Source organism: Anabrus simplex, chromosome 5 (genome assembly GCF_040414725.1).
Source record: "Anabrus simplex isolate iqAnaSimp1 chromosome 5, ASM4041472v1, whole genome shotgun sequence".
Lineage (NCBI taxonomy): Eukaryota > Metazoa > Arthropoda > Insecta > Orthoptera > Tettigoniidae > Anabrus > Anabrus simplex.
In genome coordinates, this window is record NC_090269.1 from 37,505,146 (window position 1) to 37,524,113 (window position 18,968).

Sequence of the window (18,968 nt, forward strand, 5' to 3'; positions counted from 1 at the left end):
ACACGTACAATTGAAGTCGGTCACTTAGTGTGACGTACTGGAACTAGCTTTCCTCAGAACGGCTACTCCAAGTGAATGCAAGTGGACTCTAAACCTTAGAGTACCACTGAAATGCTAAGCGATGTTAAAAACAGAGTATCGTGGAGTCTCACGGAGATTCCTCAAGCTTTAAGTTGCCAACTACGATAAAACCCAGAAGAACTAGGGCTTAAGTCGAGAATCAAGTATGAATGGTGAATACCAAGTGTTAGCACCACCGTTCAGCCTGTTCTACTAAGAAATATTCTAAGTAGCGAGACAGCTTGGAGAATCGGTCGCGATTCCCTAACGTGAGCGAAAGCAAGGCTTCCAAGACGAAGACTAATGCAATAAGACGCTCGTTCCTTCAATTACATACGTATTTAAAGGCACTAGCAATATGATATGAGGGTCTCCCCTCCTCTCAGATAAAGCCTTACTGGCTTACCATTGGTGCTACCACCTCCCCCATGCATCACAAAATTCCAAGGTATGCACGTGGCAATATTTATTAACATGAACTTGACTTCTCGCCCTTAAACCTATGCTCATAAAATAACTCCCCCATTTGTAATACTTGTCATCATAAACATGACTCTGCGTCCCGTTTCACTTAGTTGGGTCGTCCATTAATTTTAAGTATGGTATCCTTCAAACTACCCCCTTTTCTTGCCATCTCCAGACGACAGGACGTGACCATTTAGATTTGTCCGTATCGACTTTCTCGTGAGATCTCTTGACCTCACACAACTCTGTTTTTAACTGTCATTCTATATCACCCCCAACACCGAGCTTTCAAAGGAACGCTGATAGACATTCACCGCACATCGGATGAAGCAGTTGATTGGGTCAAAATGCTAGACCTAAAGTTATAGTATTGTACGGACTTGTGATTACGCACATTTACCCTGAACTATATACATGTGTGTACGTAGATTCATCATACGATAAATAAATAAATAAATAAATAAATAAATAAATAAATAAATAAATAAATAAATAAATAAATAAATAAATAAATAAATAACCCCCAACACGTGGCTGCTCAGACAGCACGGCCAATGGATTGAGTTACCAAAGTAATCACTATGTATTACTTATGTACTGCTACTTAATGAAGGTCCCTGGACATGACAGCCCTGCTCATCAATTTTAACATTCCGTTTTAGGTACTCTAGGCTTACTGGATGGTAGAGTAAACCGAATTTCTGTGTTGTGCCAGCATTCGAATCCCACGCGGAGCACGACTTTTATCCAGTTAAAAAACAGATCAGATGTAAGACTTTTCAGGCGTTTGCTCTATTAACCAGCATTTTGTCTTAAGTCTGACACTAGACTCATCAGAGTGGGACGTGTCAGACCCTACCCACTGACGCTGGGGTGTATGCAGGTGAACTTATCAGAAGCCCTATATAAGAGGCACAGTCTGATAACTGCATATGGGAGATAAAACTCCACAATGGAGTTATTGCTTGCCTAGCAATTCCAAATAGAAATTCTAAGTTCCCAAGGAGGGAATTAGATATTTTTCCACCAATAGAGCATATCAAAAAACAGATCAGATGTAAGGCTTTTCAGGCGTTTGCTCTATTAACCAGCGTTTCATCTTAGGTCTGACACATCCCACTCCTTGGGAACTTAGAATTTTCATTCGGAATTGCTAGGCGGGCAATAATTCCATTGTGGAGTTTTATCTCCCGTATGCAGTTATCAGACTGTGCCTCTTATATAGGGCTTCTGATAAGTTCACCCGCATACACCCCAGCGTCAGTGGGTAGGGTCTGACACATCCCACTCTGATGAATCTAGTATCAGACCTAAGACGAAATGCTGGTTAATAGAGCAAATGCCTGAAAAGCCTTACATCTGATCTGTTTTTTGACATGCTCTATTGGTGGAAAAATATCTAATTCCCTCCTTGGAAACTTAGAATTTCCATTTTATCCAGTTCTCACTGCAGAGCTGGCCAGGTGACCAGCTGACACTCCACGTCACTGCTCAAGACCCTATATAAGAGAGTGGACCGGGAGAGAATGCAGTCAGTCGTCCAGCGGCTAGCTACATCTTACTTCAGAAGTGCAGAGGATGCTCTGTATAAGCAAGTTACTGAACAGGTGGACTAAAGCTAGTTCGTGAGGTTTCTACCTCTGAACTTGCTGACATCTCTCCAAACTTTACATTCCCAAGTCTTCAGGTCTCGAATGAGCACTTCAACTTTGCAAGTCAGTTGTTATGCAACATTTCTCCCTCAGCGAGTCTTCATTTAGTTTGTGTACTGGCAATGTGTAAATACTGTATATGTCTCAAGTGTTGTAGTAATCTGTTTATGTGACAAAACCGTTCATTCTATGAAAAGACTTTTTCTTCAGCAGAAGCTGGACTTTGAGTTTAATGAGCAAGTGGCACATATTCTGCAATACTGTATCATTGCAATACTTCTTTAATAAAATTTTGTTTTGTGTGTGTGAAATAACTCTCTTAATACATAACACTATGTTGGGCATTTATGGCTGAGTTTTAATGAATTTTGTTGGCTAAACTCCAAGTGAGTCACCAGAGATCTTTTACATGCCAACATCATACGACATGGAGTGTCGCACAGACTTTTTTCCGCCCTGCAAAAATCCTACTACCTCAGCCGGGTTTGAATCCACTATCTTGGAATACGATTCTCTACCACTGATCCACAGAGGCAGCTATATTACCGTAATTGGGACAGAAGCTGGCACACATATCTTGGATTCTTGTGGTATCTACAGAATTACCTTTTCTTTTCAAAAGGTTGCAATATCCAGTGAAAGTTTCCATTGCCACAACAATTAATAAAGCTTGAGACAAATGTTCAAAAATGTGGGTTTAGATTTAAGGCAAGAATGTTCTCATGACCAGTTATATGTCAACTTATTCAGATATTTTAATGAGTGCAATAATGCAGCTAAAATGCAGTGTATACAGAATAATAATAATAATAATAATAATAATAATAATAATAATAATAATAATAATAATAATAATAATAATAATAATAATAATAATAATAATGATGATGTTGTTGACTTTATATCCTACTAACAACTTTTTACAATTTTCAGAGATACTGAGGTGCCAGAATTTTCTCCCTTGGAAGTTCTTTTATGTGCTGGAAATCTGCTGACAAAAGGTGGCATATTTCAGCAACTTCAAATACAACTGAACTGAGACCAAACTTGTGCTCAGATAGCCAGTGATTGTTTCATCTGAACCATTCAGCCTGGTGGTATACAGGAGCATTCACTGTAACCATCAAAAGTATTCCTCTCTGCAGAGAATTTGTCTGCTTGTTGTGTTTCTCATAAATTACTGCACACGTTCTGATATAATTTCCAGTATTCATCAAATCTATGAATGGGCATAAAAATAATCATAAAAACAGTTGTCCCCAACTTGGCAGGTTCGATCCTGGCTCAGTCCGGTGGTATTTGAAGGTGCTCGAATAGGTCAGCCTCGTGTCGGTAGATTTACTGGCATGTAAAAGAACTTCTGTGGGACTAAATTCTGGTACCTCGGTGTCTCCGAAAACCATAAAAGTAGTTCATGGGACGTAAAGCAAATAACATTATTAATTTTAAAAAGTTGTATATAGCCAAACTTTTTTTTTTCCCAGGCAAGAACCACAGTTTGTAACATAATAATGGAGTTAAACTTGAAGCATATGCTCTCCTATCTGATTATGCCAGACAAAATACTATCCATGTGTTATCTTGCATTTCAAAATTGTACTTTTGATTGGAAAATATTCAAAATAATAAAATTTATTGGCAACAAATTTGAGACATTTGTCAAAATTCTTCAAATAGGATTTAATGTTGGTAGAAATGTGCAAATATTTCCTATTAAGGGCCAGTTCAACAATCTGCTGGTAAACTAGATGGTAGCTATGTGGAAGTTAAACCACCTGGAGGTGTAAATCACCTGGTACTTTGGCTTGTGTGCTGCTACCTCCACGAAGGCACTAGGAGCTACCCGGAGCTAAACACCAATATATGGAGTTGGCTAGACTGATTTTCAGCAATTTCTCACCTTCGACTGAGGAAGTGTCTGTCATCAGATGCATGAATTTCATTATGAATGCCTTATTTTCCTGTACTTGCATTAACTGATTATCACCAATAAGACTAACAAGGGGAGTCTGTAATGTTACTGACACCAATTTATGCTAAGCTATCTTGAAGTTAATCTATGTGGGTTCAAAATCAATACCTATTTGGACAAAAAAATCTCAAGATTTTAATGTTTAAATTTTCATACACCAGCTATATGCTATCATGTAAGTCAGCGTTTCAGAAAGTGTTCTTATAGCAGAGTGGTCAAGGTGTTCAGAAGGTACACAGGTTCGAGTCTCAATTAGGCTGTTTCTTTTTATTTAATTTAAATTCACAGTTACGTTTGTTCCCTGCTGTTGTTTTTAACTCTTGTGTTTTTAACGTGATTTCATATACAGGTAGATAGATACATATGAGGCGTCCATTTCCAAAGGGTTCCTTGTCCAAGAAGTGAATTTTTTGAGAAAATGCTAAAAACATTTGTATAATGATATTTTGCATACTTAATACTATTAACCATGGCAACCTTTTGGAGGAATCACAGATTATAAAACTTAAGGATTTTAAGGATTCTTCATAAAATAAATAAAATAACTCGGTTAAGGTGCTGTTTGAAATTGCATGATGGGTGAAAGCCATTCTGAAACAGTATCAAATGGACAAGGGAAACTGATTAAAATTCCTTTTTAAAGATAATTACAATCATTCATGATGTACCATAATATTAGCTAATTTATTCATTAAACAAAAAAACAGATTACATTATATTATTACTAGAAACCAACTCTTTGCACAATTATTGAACCTTAGAATCATCAACATCCTTCATCAGACTTATGCCAGTTTATGGTGGTTTGCTTATGTTCTCCTCTGGCTCGTTTACGTTTAGAATATTCTGTTGTGATATGTTTCATAATTTATGTTATCCTGATATATTTTAGCTGAGCTATAATGCATTTTTCTAGGAGAAAAAATGTTGTTGAATTAATGAACATTTTGAAATGTGAGATTTGTAAGCTAGATTTTATTTTTGTTCTGTATTGAAGGGCAATTATAAGAAATAAATTGACAATATAACCTTTTCAGTATAATATAATATTAATGAGAGATTTGAACAATAGAGATCTTGGTCCTTGTGTTCGTAATCTGGTAGTTTTAGGATGCACATGTTTCTCCCACAACAATGGATTTCATTCTATTTTGCTATCTTTTCGTTTAGGACACAGTGTCACTGTTCCTTGTTTCCTAACATCATTTTCACTGAGTGTAGATTCTTGCATAATGTCTGCAACTGATATTGACTTATATTGTAAAACCACAAACGCATCACATAACCCATAAAGTACATTACTGTATATTATTAATTACTGAGCACATAAAAACATAGGAATTATTCACCCAATTTGAACCAATAGTTCACTTAAATATTACAAGCTTCCTGTTCATTGAAATTCTAATGTTTTAATTTAATTTCTCTAGGAAAGCAATGCTTGTATTATTCCCTCCAAATAAAGATAAATGTAAATCATTCAATTTTGCACAAAGTATGATAATATTCAACACATGGACAAGGGTACTGTAGCATGCTTATCCTCATAATGGGACAAGTGACTGTTTGTTATTGTGTCTGTATGTTATTATGTCTGCCATATTGGATTTGTGACATTGACAAGGGCCATCTTGGAACTGCAAAGGATATTCAAATGTAATTTTCAAGGTTTTCGGGACATTTTGGTACTGTAAGACAAATATAAATCAGTAGATGATGCACAGACAAAGTCATTGGTACCAAACATCAATTTTCACATTGGTGGACGGGGAACCCTTTGGAAGTGGTCCATCCGTCTGCCTGTCCCCTCATCCACCCACCCACCCGTCCGTCCTTTGAGTATACTGTCTGCATGCTTCTGTAAATTAAACAAGTACCTCCGATCCTCTATTTGCAACTACATCTATGGCTTTGTTTAGTTCTGGATGCTTCCTTTTATTGATATCATTTATTTCATTCTAATGTTAAATCATAACATCATTTTCTATAAATAGCACATACATTTACCTAATAGATATAGAATCGTTATTAAACATTGAATGAACTATATTGTCAATAAAGGAATGTATGAAAAATGGCATGCAAATGAAAAGAGCAAATCATTTATACAATTTTAAGAACATTGCTTGATGGAGACTCGAGGCTGTTTCCTAACTCATGTTACAAAGCCATTATGCTACATATATAACAACCTGTAACTTGTGTTCGGAAAGTGAAAAACTAAAATTGGAAAATTAAAGGTCATTTGAGAGGATTTCTAAATAGGTCTCGATTTTGGACCAATGTACATTTTCCTTGTGAAAGCTTGACATGCAGTTGATGTCCTCAACACTGTGGACGCGATTGTGATGTGACTGTAGCAACTCAAGGAAAACATTCCTGAACCTGTAATACAATACCGATCGCTGTTATGGTATCATGTTTTATCAGCATACTGAGCTAATTTAAGTTGTATGTCACAAACAATACAGCTAATAATGTTCAGTTATTAAGACTTGCCCAGTAAGTAAAGTCTTATCTGACCCTCGAAATGGCCAATAATTTAAATGCTAGGTAACTACAATTTATGCTGCCAATGGCACTGTCCGGGAGTAGTCGAACAGAAATAACCTTTTATGTGGAGGACAACTTACGCATACTTTACCTGTAGGTAGTAGAACTGGTTCTTATTCTGAATTCTTAGTGCAAATTTATGATCCCAAAGTATGCCTTGAGATCCAGAAATTTACACAACACCAAAGCTTTTAGGAAGGTTACAAATACTCAAAGGAAGGTCCAGTTTCGTATTAGTACCAGTACCCTTATAAACACAATTTTATGCTATTGCTACAGTGTGAGAATGGTGTGTAGTTGGTTTCTGGTTCACTTACTATTTGTGCAGTTTTCCAGTTTATCTTCTTTAAAAGTTATCATATAAATCAAAAACACGAAGAGGAGGAGAGAATATATTTTTTTATAATATTAAGCAGTAGATTAATTGATTTTATAAAGTCAGTAGATTTCTTCACACCATTGATTAAATGAGGTACCAAATAAGTATTAGTGCAACCTTAGGTGCTGCAAAGTTCAGCCATATGTAAAACTGTTTAGTATGGTAAATAAACTGCCTCATTAGAGTGCTCTCTACTGTATTGGAATAGTCATCTTCAATAAATGAAATGTATCATATGAACTAGGAATGTTATATTCATTGTAAATTAGTTATTATTTTTGTGTTCTATGTGTGCGGCAACATGTTATAATTAATAAAGATGTTAATTCCCATAGGGAACCTGAAATATTTGTTCCGAATGAGTAAATTTATAATACCAATATAGTTCTCATTACCATTTTACTTACTCAATTTCACATGCCAAAAACAACAGTAGTAATGCATAAGAAATATGCAGTTTTAAATTCCAGCACTAATATTTTTTAAACATTCCAGCTTGCTTATTTATTTATTTATTTATTTATTTGTTTGATTGTTTGTTTGTTTGTTTGTTTGTTTGTTTGTTTGTTTGTTTGTTTGTTTGTTTCTTTCTTTCTTTCTTACTTTATTTATTTATTTATTTATTTATGTATTTATTTTGTACCATATAATTTCTAATATTGATCTTTATTATTTCTCGTTATAGATTTCTATTGATGAAATGAAGAACAATGGCTCTGTTCGCTGTCTGGTATGTAGTACATCCAATTCGCGTTTCGTACATGTCAGTGTCAGTTCTCCTGTGACATCAGCATCTCAAGTACCAGTTGCTACTAAACTGGCGCAGGTGGTTGCCAGTGACTGCCAACCTCTTTTACCCCTTCAAGATGACTTAATTTGCAAACGTTGCCTCAATCTAATTGATACAGTCGACTGTTTAGAAAATAAACTTGCTACTGCAAAGCAAGATATTATCCAGTTATTCCAAGCTAGGAAGGACGTAAGTTCAAAACCAACTGAAGGGGAAGTACCCGAAGCATGTTCTCAAGAGGAAAAGAGAAGCAGTGTGTTACCTACTGAAATTCAGCCTGAGGCAACTGAATCTGTCCAGAATGAAGAGCCAAAAGAAAAAAAGAAAGAGGCAGAGGAAACATACCCAGAAGCAGAAGCTGTCACTACACAAATTGATGATCCAAAAGAATCAGAATGTGAGAATGAAAATGGGGACAGTTTGATGGATATGGAAGATGAATGTTTGATCACTGGTAACAAAGAAAGTAAATTTCAGTGTAAGGTCTGTTGTAAATATCTGGCAAGCAAGGAGAATCTAAACAAACATATACAACAACATACCAAAGCTTTCAGCTTCTATTGTGATCGGTGTGGGCGTGGATTCATGCTCCGCAGTGGACTGGAAAACCATTTAATGGTTCATGCTCAGGAGTACCGATATCAGTGTGAAGTGTGCGGAAAATGTTTCATTCAACGACATGCTGTGGAGGATCATCTCCGGAAACATAAAGGTTCATTCCGATTTTCATGCACAGAGTGTGGCAAGGGATTTCTGTATGCTAGTTCTCTGCGTATTCATGAACGTATTCATACTGGTGAACGTCCTTTTATTTGTCAGTGTTGTGGAAAGAGCTTCAACTGTGCTTCAAATCTGACATTACATGTGCGGCTCTGTTCTGGTGATCTGCCCTTTTCCTGTGATCGTTGTGATAGAAAGTTTGCCTCGGCATCATTGATGCGGGCTCACGCTCTTGCTCAGCATGAAGGACAGTTTCACTGTCAGTGTGATGTCTGTGGTAAAGGATTTACCAAGCCTTGTGATCTCAAAGTACATGCCCGCTCACATTCTGGTGAGAAACCTCACAGATGTGTTACATGTGGTGAGTATTTCTACATTTATAGTATTTACAGTATATTGCAGTTGCCTATGTAAATGGAAACCTGCACATACACATCAAATAAAAAGTTTTGTATCACCTGCGAGGCCAACGGCTTAGCGTGAAACACTAGATTAAGCAATATTGGATAGTGTCACTACATGAATGGGTAGCCCATGGGCTATTGGCATGAGGAGGAAAGGGAAGAAACTGGCCCCTCTTCCTCAATGAAACTCCAGCTCAGGATACCTGGTCAGTAGGCATGTTTAACTGAGGACAATGTCTAGGTCACCATCATTCAGGTTTGGATTAGCCACTTAGGAAAGGAAGAAGATCACCGATGAGGTATATAGTTCATGACATTTAACACAAAAATGGACCACCGAGCGAGTTGGTTGTGGTGTACAGGCTGTATAACTGTAAGCTTGCATTTGGGAGATGGTAGGGTTGAACTGTACTTACAGCAGTCCTGAAGATGGTTTTCCGTGATTTCCCATTTTCACACCAGGCAAATGCTGGGGCTGTACCTTAATTAAGGCCATGGCTGCTACCTTCCAAATTCTAGCCCTTTCCCATCCTTACATCACCAAAACCCTTTGATATTTTAGTGCAGCGTTTAACCACTAGCAAAATTTAAAAAATTACCTTTATCATCAGCTGTTCTGCTGGCATGCGTGCACCACTGTTTCATTGGCAGTCCTGTAACCTTTGAGATTGAAGGCTTTTTTTGTGTGATTTAATTTCACATGAGGATTCTACTAGAATCACTATCCAATCTATGTAGCCTATTTGTGGGCCGGCACAAGGTTGCACTTGACAGTTGTAAGTCATGTTGCCACCACTGCAAAAATGAAATGAAGAACGTCACCCGTCAATCAGAATCACCAATCTACTACTTTTTATATGTCAGACACAGTTACGCATTTTATTCATGTTAATTCCTATTTAATTCCGTATAGTGCTTATAATATTTTATTTGCTTACACAAATATGAGCATTTAATAAATGTTATAAGGTTTAAGCGAGCCACAAAATAAATACGAACTATTTTCAGTTGATTGTTGTTGGCAATATGGGTAGTATAGTGGTGCCATCTATAACTAGCTTGACTACCGCATTGAAGTGTTGCCGTTATGTATGTCGTCGCTAGCACGTGGTCAGGTGTGATTCGCGCGTTTATGAAAGTTTTGTTTTCATTGTGAGATAATTGTGAAGTTTCATTTTAACGAATGCAGTGCGATGTCTCGGAAACGACAACATAGTCATGAAACGCGAAGTGATAATTCTTTGCGCCGTGGCGGTGTGTCCCTTAATAGTCAGGCATTAGAATTAGTGCGGAGAACTCGCGAGTTTTATGAGAGGGAGAGGAAATTCGTACGCTTGTACAGCCGTCTCTCTGTTCCTGCAGATCATGTTGTGGAACGCATACGTCAAACATTAGGGCTTTCAAAGCGTACTGTTATTCAGAGAGGTGTCCGCCTCCAAGAATAGAAGTAAAAAGGGACCGGGGTAGGCTACATAGCAGTAGCGGAAACGGGACTGATAGTAGGGATTTATTTCACAGCACTTCGGGAAGAAACGAATTAAGCTATCTCCTGTAACAGGAATTAATTATTTCCAGGCTGATTCAATAGAAAAAGACGGTACCGTACGATGATTACAGTTCAAAGTCCCTTCTGTCATTGTTATGGACAATGTACCTTACCACTCCGTAATAATGAACAAGACCCCTCCTTCGAGCATCAGTAAAGAACTGTTAGTGGAATGGCTGCAGTAAAGAAATATCCCAGCGCATATGTGTATGACTAAATTAGTCGACGAGATAGTGAAGGAACAAGGGCACGAGGTTATTAGGTTGTTGCCGTACCACTGTCACTTCAACCTCAATGAATTGGTACGGTATCGGGTGAAGTAAAACTTTACGTACCGGTACGCACTAATAACAAATCCTTCACAATTACTGAAGTGGAAGGACTGTTTAGGGAGAGTATTGCTCGAATGGATGCGGCTTTGTGGATGAAGAAAGTTAGCCATGTCGCAACATTCATTAACTCAACAATGGCAATACATGGCATCATCAGTGACTGTCAAGAGTTGATGATCTGCCTAGACGATGATGACAATGACAACGAAGGCGACGGTAGTGATAACAGTGATCTGGAGGGTATCGAGCCTCTACGTGTATGAATCAAGTATGAAAATAAGGATTCTGAATTTTCGTAAATTTTATAGATTTTACTTGAAATATTTTGTGTTATTACCGGTATATATTATTCTAACATTTATTGGTGTATTCAAAGTGAGATTCGTGTCGACCGATTTCTTTAGTATTTTCTAACATCGCGATAATAAGAATTTCGTAGTATATTTATCTCGTATCATTTTGTGTGATAAATAACCGGTGAGTTGAAAGTTCGATTTTTGTCAGCGGATTTCATTTGTTTTGTGTATCATCGCGATGATATTAAAAACATTTCTTCCATGTTTTTAAAAACTCGCGTGTCTTGCAATCAGCTGTTGTTGCGGCGGCAACATCGCTTCGTGCGCCATTGCAGTGTAACCAACATTGTGCGCAGCTGTCATGTGCAACCTTACGCCGGCCCACCTATACATTTACAAAGCTATACACGTCTTCACAATTGTCAAGGTTTAAATCACTCCTGACTTCATCACCCTATTGCGATGTGAAAATGCCATCTAAATCAGAAAATCTATTTTGAATGTTTGTTACTACAGTAAAACCTAGTTAATTCAAAGTGGTTGGGATGCAAAAATCGGACTTCGAATTACGTGATTTCGAATGAACCACCAACACGTAATTCAGAAATGCCAACCCTTGCGGCGTCACAGTATATTCTAAGACCCGTTACTGCATGCAATTAACCTTGATTCGCAGTTTAAACCTCTCAAATGCCATGGGGAAAAAACTGTTTCCAAATGTATCCAACAAGGTGCATTTACAGTATTCAAATAATGCACTTGGATAACTCGCTGGCAAACATAACCTCACATCATGAAATCAAAACAAAGACAACATGATTCAAAGACGAGGAGAAATCTATATTGGCTCCCCTATGCACGTGCTTTATTCATTGGATTACTGTAATGTATGCATTTTAGATGCCTTGTACTTGCATGGAAAATACCCGATGCCCTTAAAACAACGCGGCTTATCAAACCTTCCTGTGACAAGGGGAGAAAGTCTCTTGCTTCTGTTCGCATTATAACAACAGTACAGTGACTATATGTATACAATTTCCCACCATGGCACTTCTTAGACCCATTAATGCATGCAATCACCTTGATTCTCAGTTTAAACTTTTCAAATGGCATGGAAAACACTATTTCAGAAATGTATCCAACAAGGTGCATTTACATTATTCAAATAATGCACTTGGATAAAACAGTGGCAAACATAACCTCACCTAACGAAAGGAAAACAAACAAGATTCAAAGACGAGGAATAATTATGCTGGCTCCCCTGTGCAAATGCTTTATCTCTTGGATTACTATACTGTTTGCATTTTTAGATGCCTTGTACTTGCATGGAAAGTGCTCGACGCCCTTAAAACATTGTGGCTTTTCGAACTTTCCTATGATGGGGGAAGGAAGTCTTTCGCTTCCGTGTGCACTGCCTAGCAACACAGTACATTTCCCGGCTGGCAGTTCTCTCCTTTAAAACCGTAAGTCCGTTTGGCCTCAGCATTAAAAAACAAAAAAAAAAAACAATCAGTTTCATAGGCATTGACAATATTGTTTGGTGCGTACGAATTGATAAACCACACTTTTTCGGCAACTGTCAGCATTGCTAATGTTCGTGGATTCTACTTCTCCACACACTGCCTGCAACGTGAAATTATGGTGATCCTTAAAACGCCGAATACAAAATAATTACGATTCCACTCGAACTTAGCAGATATGAAGCACACTGTAGACACGCTGAAGTGTGTGAAAGTGCAGAAATTTACCCCTGCATGTTCCGGAAGACGCATTCTTTCATGACGCAGAGAAATTTTGAATTTAAATGACTCTGTAAAATACAATTTTTTTTCAAAATGTGAAGGCAGTTTCGAATTAAAAGTCTGAATTTTGGTAACGGGACCAACATTGTTCTTCAAATTTTGAATTATCAGTATTTCGAATTAAACCATTTAAATAACAAGCAAAACCATACCTCATGTTTCCGGGAACAAGAGCTGCTTCGAATTAGGCGAGATTTTGAGTTAACCGATTTCGAATTATTCAGGTTCTACTGTGTTGAATATGACGATTGACTGCTCATTATGATTGCACACCTTTGATTACTGACTACATTTATTTGTCAGTGTAATCACATCATTGTTTGAAAGGAGCCAGCAGCTGCCTCACTGTAGCACAGTAATGCATTCTATTCAATTCTGTGACCTGTGGTAATAAAGTTAACATCTTGTTGGAATGAGTTTTCATTCTAAAAGAATGCACATTTGATATGGAGGTACTGCAGTAGCATTTAAAATGACTGTCCAGTAAAAGTAAGTATACCACGTGACCTCGTAGCACCAACTAGAAATGAGTTACGGGTATTTGAAACTATAAGCCGAAAAGTGCACTTAAAATAATTAAAAGACACCGAAAGATTTTTATATTAACCGTATAATGAAAGTGGTAGAGAAAATAAAACGGTCATCCTGACTGCTACGGTAAACCTAGTATAAACCAATCATCTATTTTTGGCCTTCACATCATTAATATTATAAAATAATGTCCATTTAGCTTAAAAGTATTCCATTGTTAGTGCTGATATGCAAATTACTTCTGCATTGAATGATTGTTCGATGCCCTATGTAGGACGCTAATTGTTATAGTTTGATATCAATAGCCATAAATAATATTAAAATATAAAATATAAATAAAATTATATAAATACATAAAATACTTGAAATAAATTAATAAACATAATTAATCGAAATGTCCGTAGTATGGGCGCCAGAGTTCACCAGAATGGATCCCTTGAATTTAGATAGAGCATGATAATTCTTTATCTCCCAGGGCATGTACATAATGCTGCGTAGTGGTACATCTGCTTCAGGCCTTACCTAACCTTCTGAAAACGACTAAATAGGTAGGAACTCCACCTAGGTTCATCAGTAACTCCACTGATTCTAAAATATCTAACTATATTCTCAATAAAATCCATGCATGAGCACCTCATCTACACACCAAAATACACTTATAATACACAAACAAAATATTACTGGAAGACTCTGTATTTACAACAACAACAACAACAGAGAAAACAGTGGGAAAACGAAAGCGAGAACTAAGCCACCATTTGTGATTAGTCTGTTGAACAATGTACATATATGTAGATAAGAACCCTTCACTGTCTCTGTATCAACATGACTTGCCGATTCTCATAATCAACACTTATAATATCACACAGATACTGCACCTCGTAATATTGTGTTCACTGACTTCAACACTTGTTGTAAAGATATATACATTTGAGCAACACACGCTTGTCGTTCTGGAACATAAATTATGGAAAGTCTGAGATATAGCACCTCCCAGCTTTCAGCAACATGTAATACCAGGCCACCTCAAAGTGATACAATACTCAGTGCCTATGCACTCTGCAATTGTAGGTCAGTCAGTTTCCACGAACATAAAAAGACTATGTTCCACAAACGGTGGAAGTCCAGTCCAGTATAGTGCAGCTGTGTCACTCCAGTACCGTATATCCAGTTTCACTCCCGTGTGTGATAGCACTACTTCCTTCCCGTACAGTGTGTGTCAGCACTACTTCATTACCATACAGTGTGTGTTTCCTGCCGTTTGATCACATGCTAAATAGACATCAGCATTCCCCTTCCTCTCGGATGATACGTCAAGATTCATCCTGGCCATCCAATCATGAGTGGAGACACATGTCAAGACCATGCCCTGAATCTCTTCCAGTGTCACAAGGCAATCACAAGATCAATAAACATGACTCATCGTAGATTTCCGACTACAACATCAACAAGCTCATGTGATTATGGGCTATTCACATGATCCACAGAACTTCTCGACGACAACAAGAAGTCCATCTCACCAAGCACTGGAATATATACATGACTCATGCAAAGTTTCCAAGTTCAATATAGCAGTGTTTTCCCGGCCATTGTACAAAACAAATTACTCATACCACATATGGAGACCTCTCAGCTTACAAATATTTATGACAAAATATACAACTAAATACAGATAATAATAATAATAAAATCAAATACTGACATTAATATCTCTCACTTCTACATATAGTGCGAGGGTATGATATATGTACTATCACAGTGTCAGGCAAATTTTGTAAAAATTTGTTATCAGAATTGATGTAATTTCATTCTTTTCTATTCGCTTTTTAATGTTACGCTACCATTTTTGTGATTCAGAGATAGGAAAGGGCAACAACTTAGGAGGTAGCAGCTGAGGCACAGCACAGCTGTGTGAAAGTGATAGAACACAAAAACGTCTTTTGTGATGCCAGTGGTAGGGTTTGCACCCAGCATCTCCTGAATGCAAACTTCAGCTTCATTATTCATTTTGCACAACCAGCTTTCTTAGCAATGTAAGGATTAAGGCTATATTTTATTTACATACTAATCTTGTCATCTTAGAATATGAGAATATTTCTGTGTTAGATTTGTGATGAGTTTCATTCTCCACCATGTTTTTTTTTTTCAAAATCTGTTCCCATGATTTTTGAAATATTTGATGTCATCCATATTGTTTTAACTTTAGCAAACATATTTGGTTGCTGAGGAATTAGGTGTATTTTTGGGGGTGAATTGTCAGTTCACTCTTGCTCCTAGGTTCAAACCTTGCTTATTGATTAAGAAGTTTGTCCTGGAACAAGATGTAGCAAGATAGATTTTGTCAGATATTTCTATATACTCTGTTTTTTTCATTCCAGTATTGTTTTATCACTATTCACATAGGAAGCTGTATTTCAGGATATCCATTCCTTTCTACGTATTGTATGTTTATCATCTTATCTTACCTTTGATTGGAATCAAATTGTTGAGTTAATTTTCTAAAGAGAAAATAAATTTTCATGTAGAGTACTTGCTGTTAATGAACTATGATTTATGTATGATTTTTATGATTGACAGGTAAATGCTACTCAAATATTGGGAACCTGAATCAGCACACCAAGATTCATGACAAGAAAAGACACTTCAAATGTTCCAAATGTGATGAGGGCTTTCTGCGAAGAAGTGCACTAGCACGCCACATGAATCAACATGCTGGTTTGCGTCCATTCAAATGTGACCAATGTGACAAGGCATTTGCTTCCAAAGCGAACCTTCATGCACACAAGAAACGACATGCTGGTACTATAAAGCGTCAGACATGCCCTGTGTGTGGAAAGTCTGTGAATCATGGCCTTAAAGTTCATATGAGGATACATACTGGACAAAAACCATATGAATGCTCAGAATGTAAAGCATCGTTCACAGTCAAAAGTACACTAAACAAGCACATCAAGAGGAAACACCAGCGCATTACCTGAATACATTAAGTTCTTTCAAGTTGAATGAATCTAGTTGATTACATGGGATGTGATCTGAAGGTCAGAGGTTGATTCTGTTTCCTGAAAGAGGCAAAAGAACAAACTATGTCAAGGGAAAATGTGACACAAAGGTCAGTAGATTGATATCCCAGGAAGGGGAAAAGAAATATATTCATCAATAAGATGGAGAAGTAAATCTGAATATCGATGAGGTGAAGTAGAAATAATGCCATAAGATTGGTTTGGAAAGGTAACGACAGTGTATTATTCACATAATTGATGAGCATGTTGTGTGAGTTTAAAATAGATTATCTTGTGTGAGATTGTCCATTTTCATTTTGTTAAAAGAGCACTCCACTCTAAAATCACTTGTCAGTATGACTGTGTAAAAAAAGAATGTCCATTTTTGTTAGAACTTGATGCGGTTATGAGAAGCGAAGATACTGAACTTGATGAAATATGTGTAATGTCATATATTCCACTCCTATCAGCCGTATATGTAGTAGAAGCATTTAGTTGTACATTTGATTTTTTTTTTAAATCCAATAAAACACAATTCTACTCATATAAGTATAATGTTGTTATTATTTATTCACCTTTTCTAATAAACAGCAATTTAAGCCAGGTTAAACAACCTCAGCAACCCTAAATCCTTGACAAATTCTGTCTGCTTCAGTGAACTTGTTTCTTATCCGATTCACTACACTTGGTATAAGAATACGATTTTTATGACCTATTGCAGTCCACAAATTAATCCAATTTACAAGCTCTCTATATGTTATATAAGTCCACATTTTAGGAGTTAAATCTTATTTCTTTTTAGAATTATTTGTTTTTTATGGCTAAGTTATGTTGTGTTATATTAAACACTCCTGTACCAGGAATTAGGTTATCGAATGAATGAATGAATGAATGAATGAATGAATTTTGCACACCCCTGTACTTCATTTATACAATAGTTTGGAACTCTTGATAACACATGCTTTTGATATCAGTTGACATAGGAATGCTACTTTCACATTTACACCCTGAAATACTATGGCTTCTGCCTTTACAGAAAGGCAATTACTCGTCACTATCTGAGAGTTCTTGTTGGATTCAAAATAGTATAGTTTCACTTCACTCATATTCATACTGGCTTTTTATGCATGTTTTAGAGGTCAGAATATTCTTTTACTGCTGGTTCTATGCAGCCTAATTGGTAAGTCAAATGCCATAAAAATAAACATTGTGTTAATATGAGCTTGCAGAAGAAATATGTAGAGAAAATAAAGTAACGTAATTAATTCTAGTTGGGTAGATAAAATGAGTTTGTATAATGGTGTTCCTTGATGCTCATCTTCAGGTGACTAGAGGTGGGAGGAGAATGTGAATCTAGCCAGTTCTTTAGGATGACGAGGTACTGGGGTATGTTTTGAGGAGTTTTGGTTTCAAACATTGTGTTGTAGATTTTTGTGCTGTGCGTTGGATTTAGCCATATAAGTTCATTTTGCTAACCATCTTTTTCTTGGCTGAATGGTCAGCGTAGTGCTGTTAGGTTCAGAGTGCCTCGGAGATTTTAACCTTAAATGTTTCATTCCCTTGGCTCAGGGACTGGGTGTTCGTACTGTACCCAATATCCCTGCAACTCATATTACCCATATTCAATCAAATCAATTTTTCAATCACTACTGATCTGCATTTAGGGCAGTCGCCCAGGTGGCAGATTCCCTCTCTGTTGTTTTCCTAGCCTTTTCTTAAATTATTGCAAGAAAATTGGAAATGTATCGAACATCTCCCTTGGTAAGTTATTCCAATCCCTAACTCCCCTTCCTATAAACGGATATTTGTCCCAATTTGTCCTCTTGAATTCCAACTTTATCTTCATATTGTGATCTTTCCTACTTTTAAAGACACCATCCAAACTTATTTGTCTACTGATGTCCTCCCACGCCATCTCTCCACTGACAGCTCGGAACATACCATGTAAGTGATAAAAATCATTGTTATCCGTATTGAAGATACTGAATGTAGGATGCTAAAAGCATCCTACATACCATGTAGTCGAGCAGCTTGTCTCCTTTCTCCCAAGTCTTCCCAGCCCAAACTTTGCAACATTTTTGTAACGCTACTCTTTTGTCGGAAATCGCCCAGAGCAAATCGAGCTGCTTTTCTTTGGATTTTTTCCAGTTCCTGAATCAAGTAATCCTGGTAAGGGTCCCATACACTGGAACCATACTCTAGTTGGGGTCTCACCAGAGACAAATATGCTCTCTCCTTTACATCCTTACTACAACCCCTAAATACTATCATAACCATGTGCAGAGATCTGTACCCTTTATTTACAATTCCATTTATGTGATTACCCCAATGACGATCTTTCCTTATATTAATACCTAGGTATTTACAATGATCCCCAAAGGGAACTTTCACCCCACCAACGCAGTAATTAAAACTGAGAGGACTTTTCCTATTTGTGAAACTCACAACCTGACTTTTATCCCCATTT

General features: G+C 37.1%; 1 protein-coding gene across 1 annotated transcript in view; it reads left to right on the forward strand.

The window, feature by feature from the left end:
- LOC136874298 (uncharacterized) overlaps positions 1 to 16,997 on the forward strand; it is a 38,801-nt gene extending 21,804 nt beyond the window's left edge. Inside the window, exons 3-4 of the mRNA XM_067147939.2 lie at positions 7,767 to 8,952; positions 16,080 to 16,997. Of these exons, the coding sequence (XP_067004040.2) occupies positions 7,767 to 8,952; positions 16,080 to 16,480 (1,587 nt within the window). The 3' untranslated portion in view covers positions 16,481 to 16,997. The remainder of the gene's footprint in view (positions 1 to 7,766; positions 8,953 to 16,079) is intronic.
- The last annotated feature ends 1,971 nt before the right edge of the window (positions 16,998 to 18,968 follow it).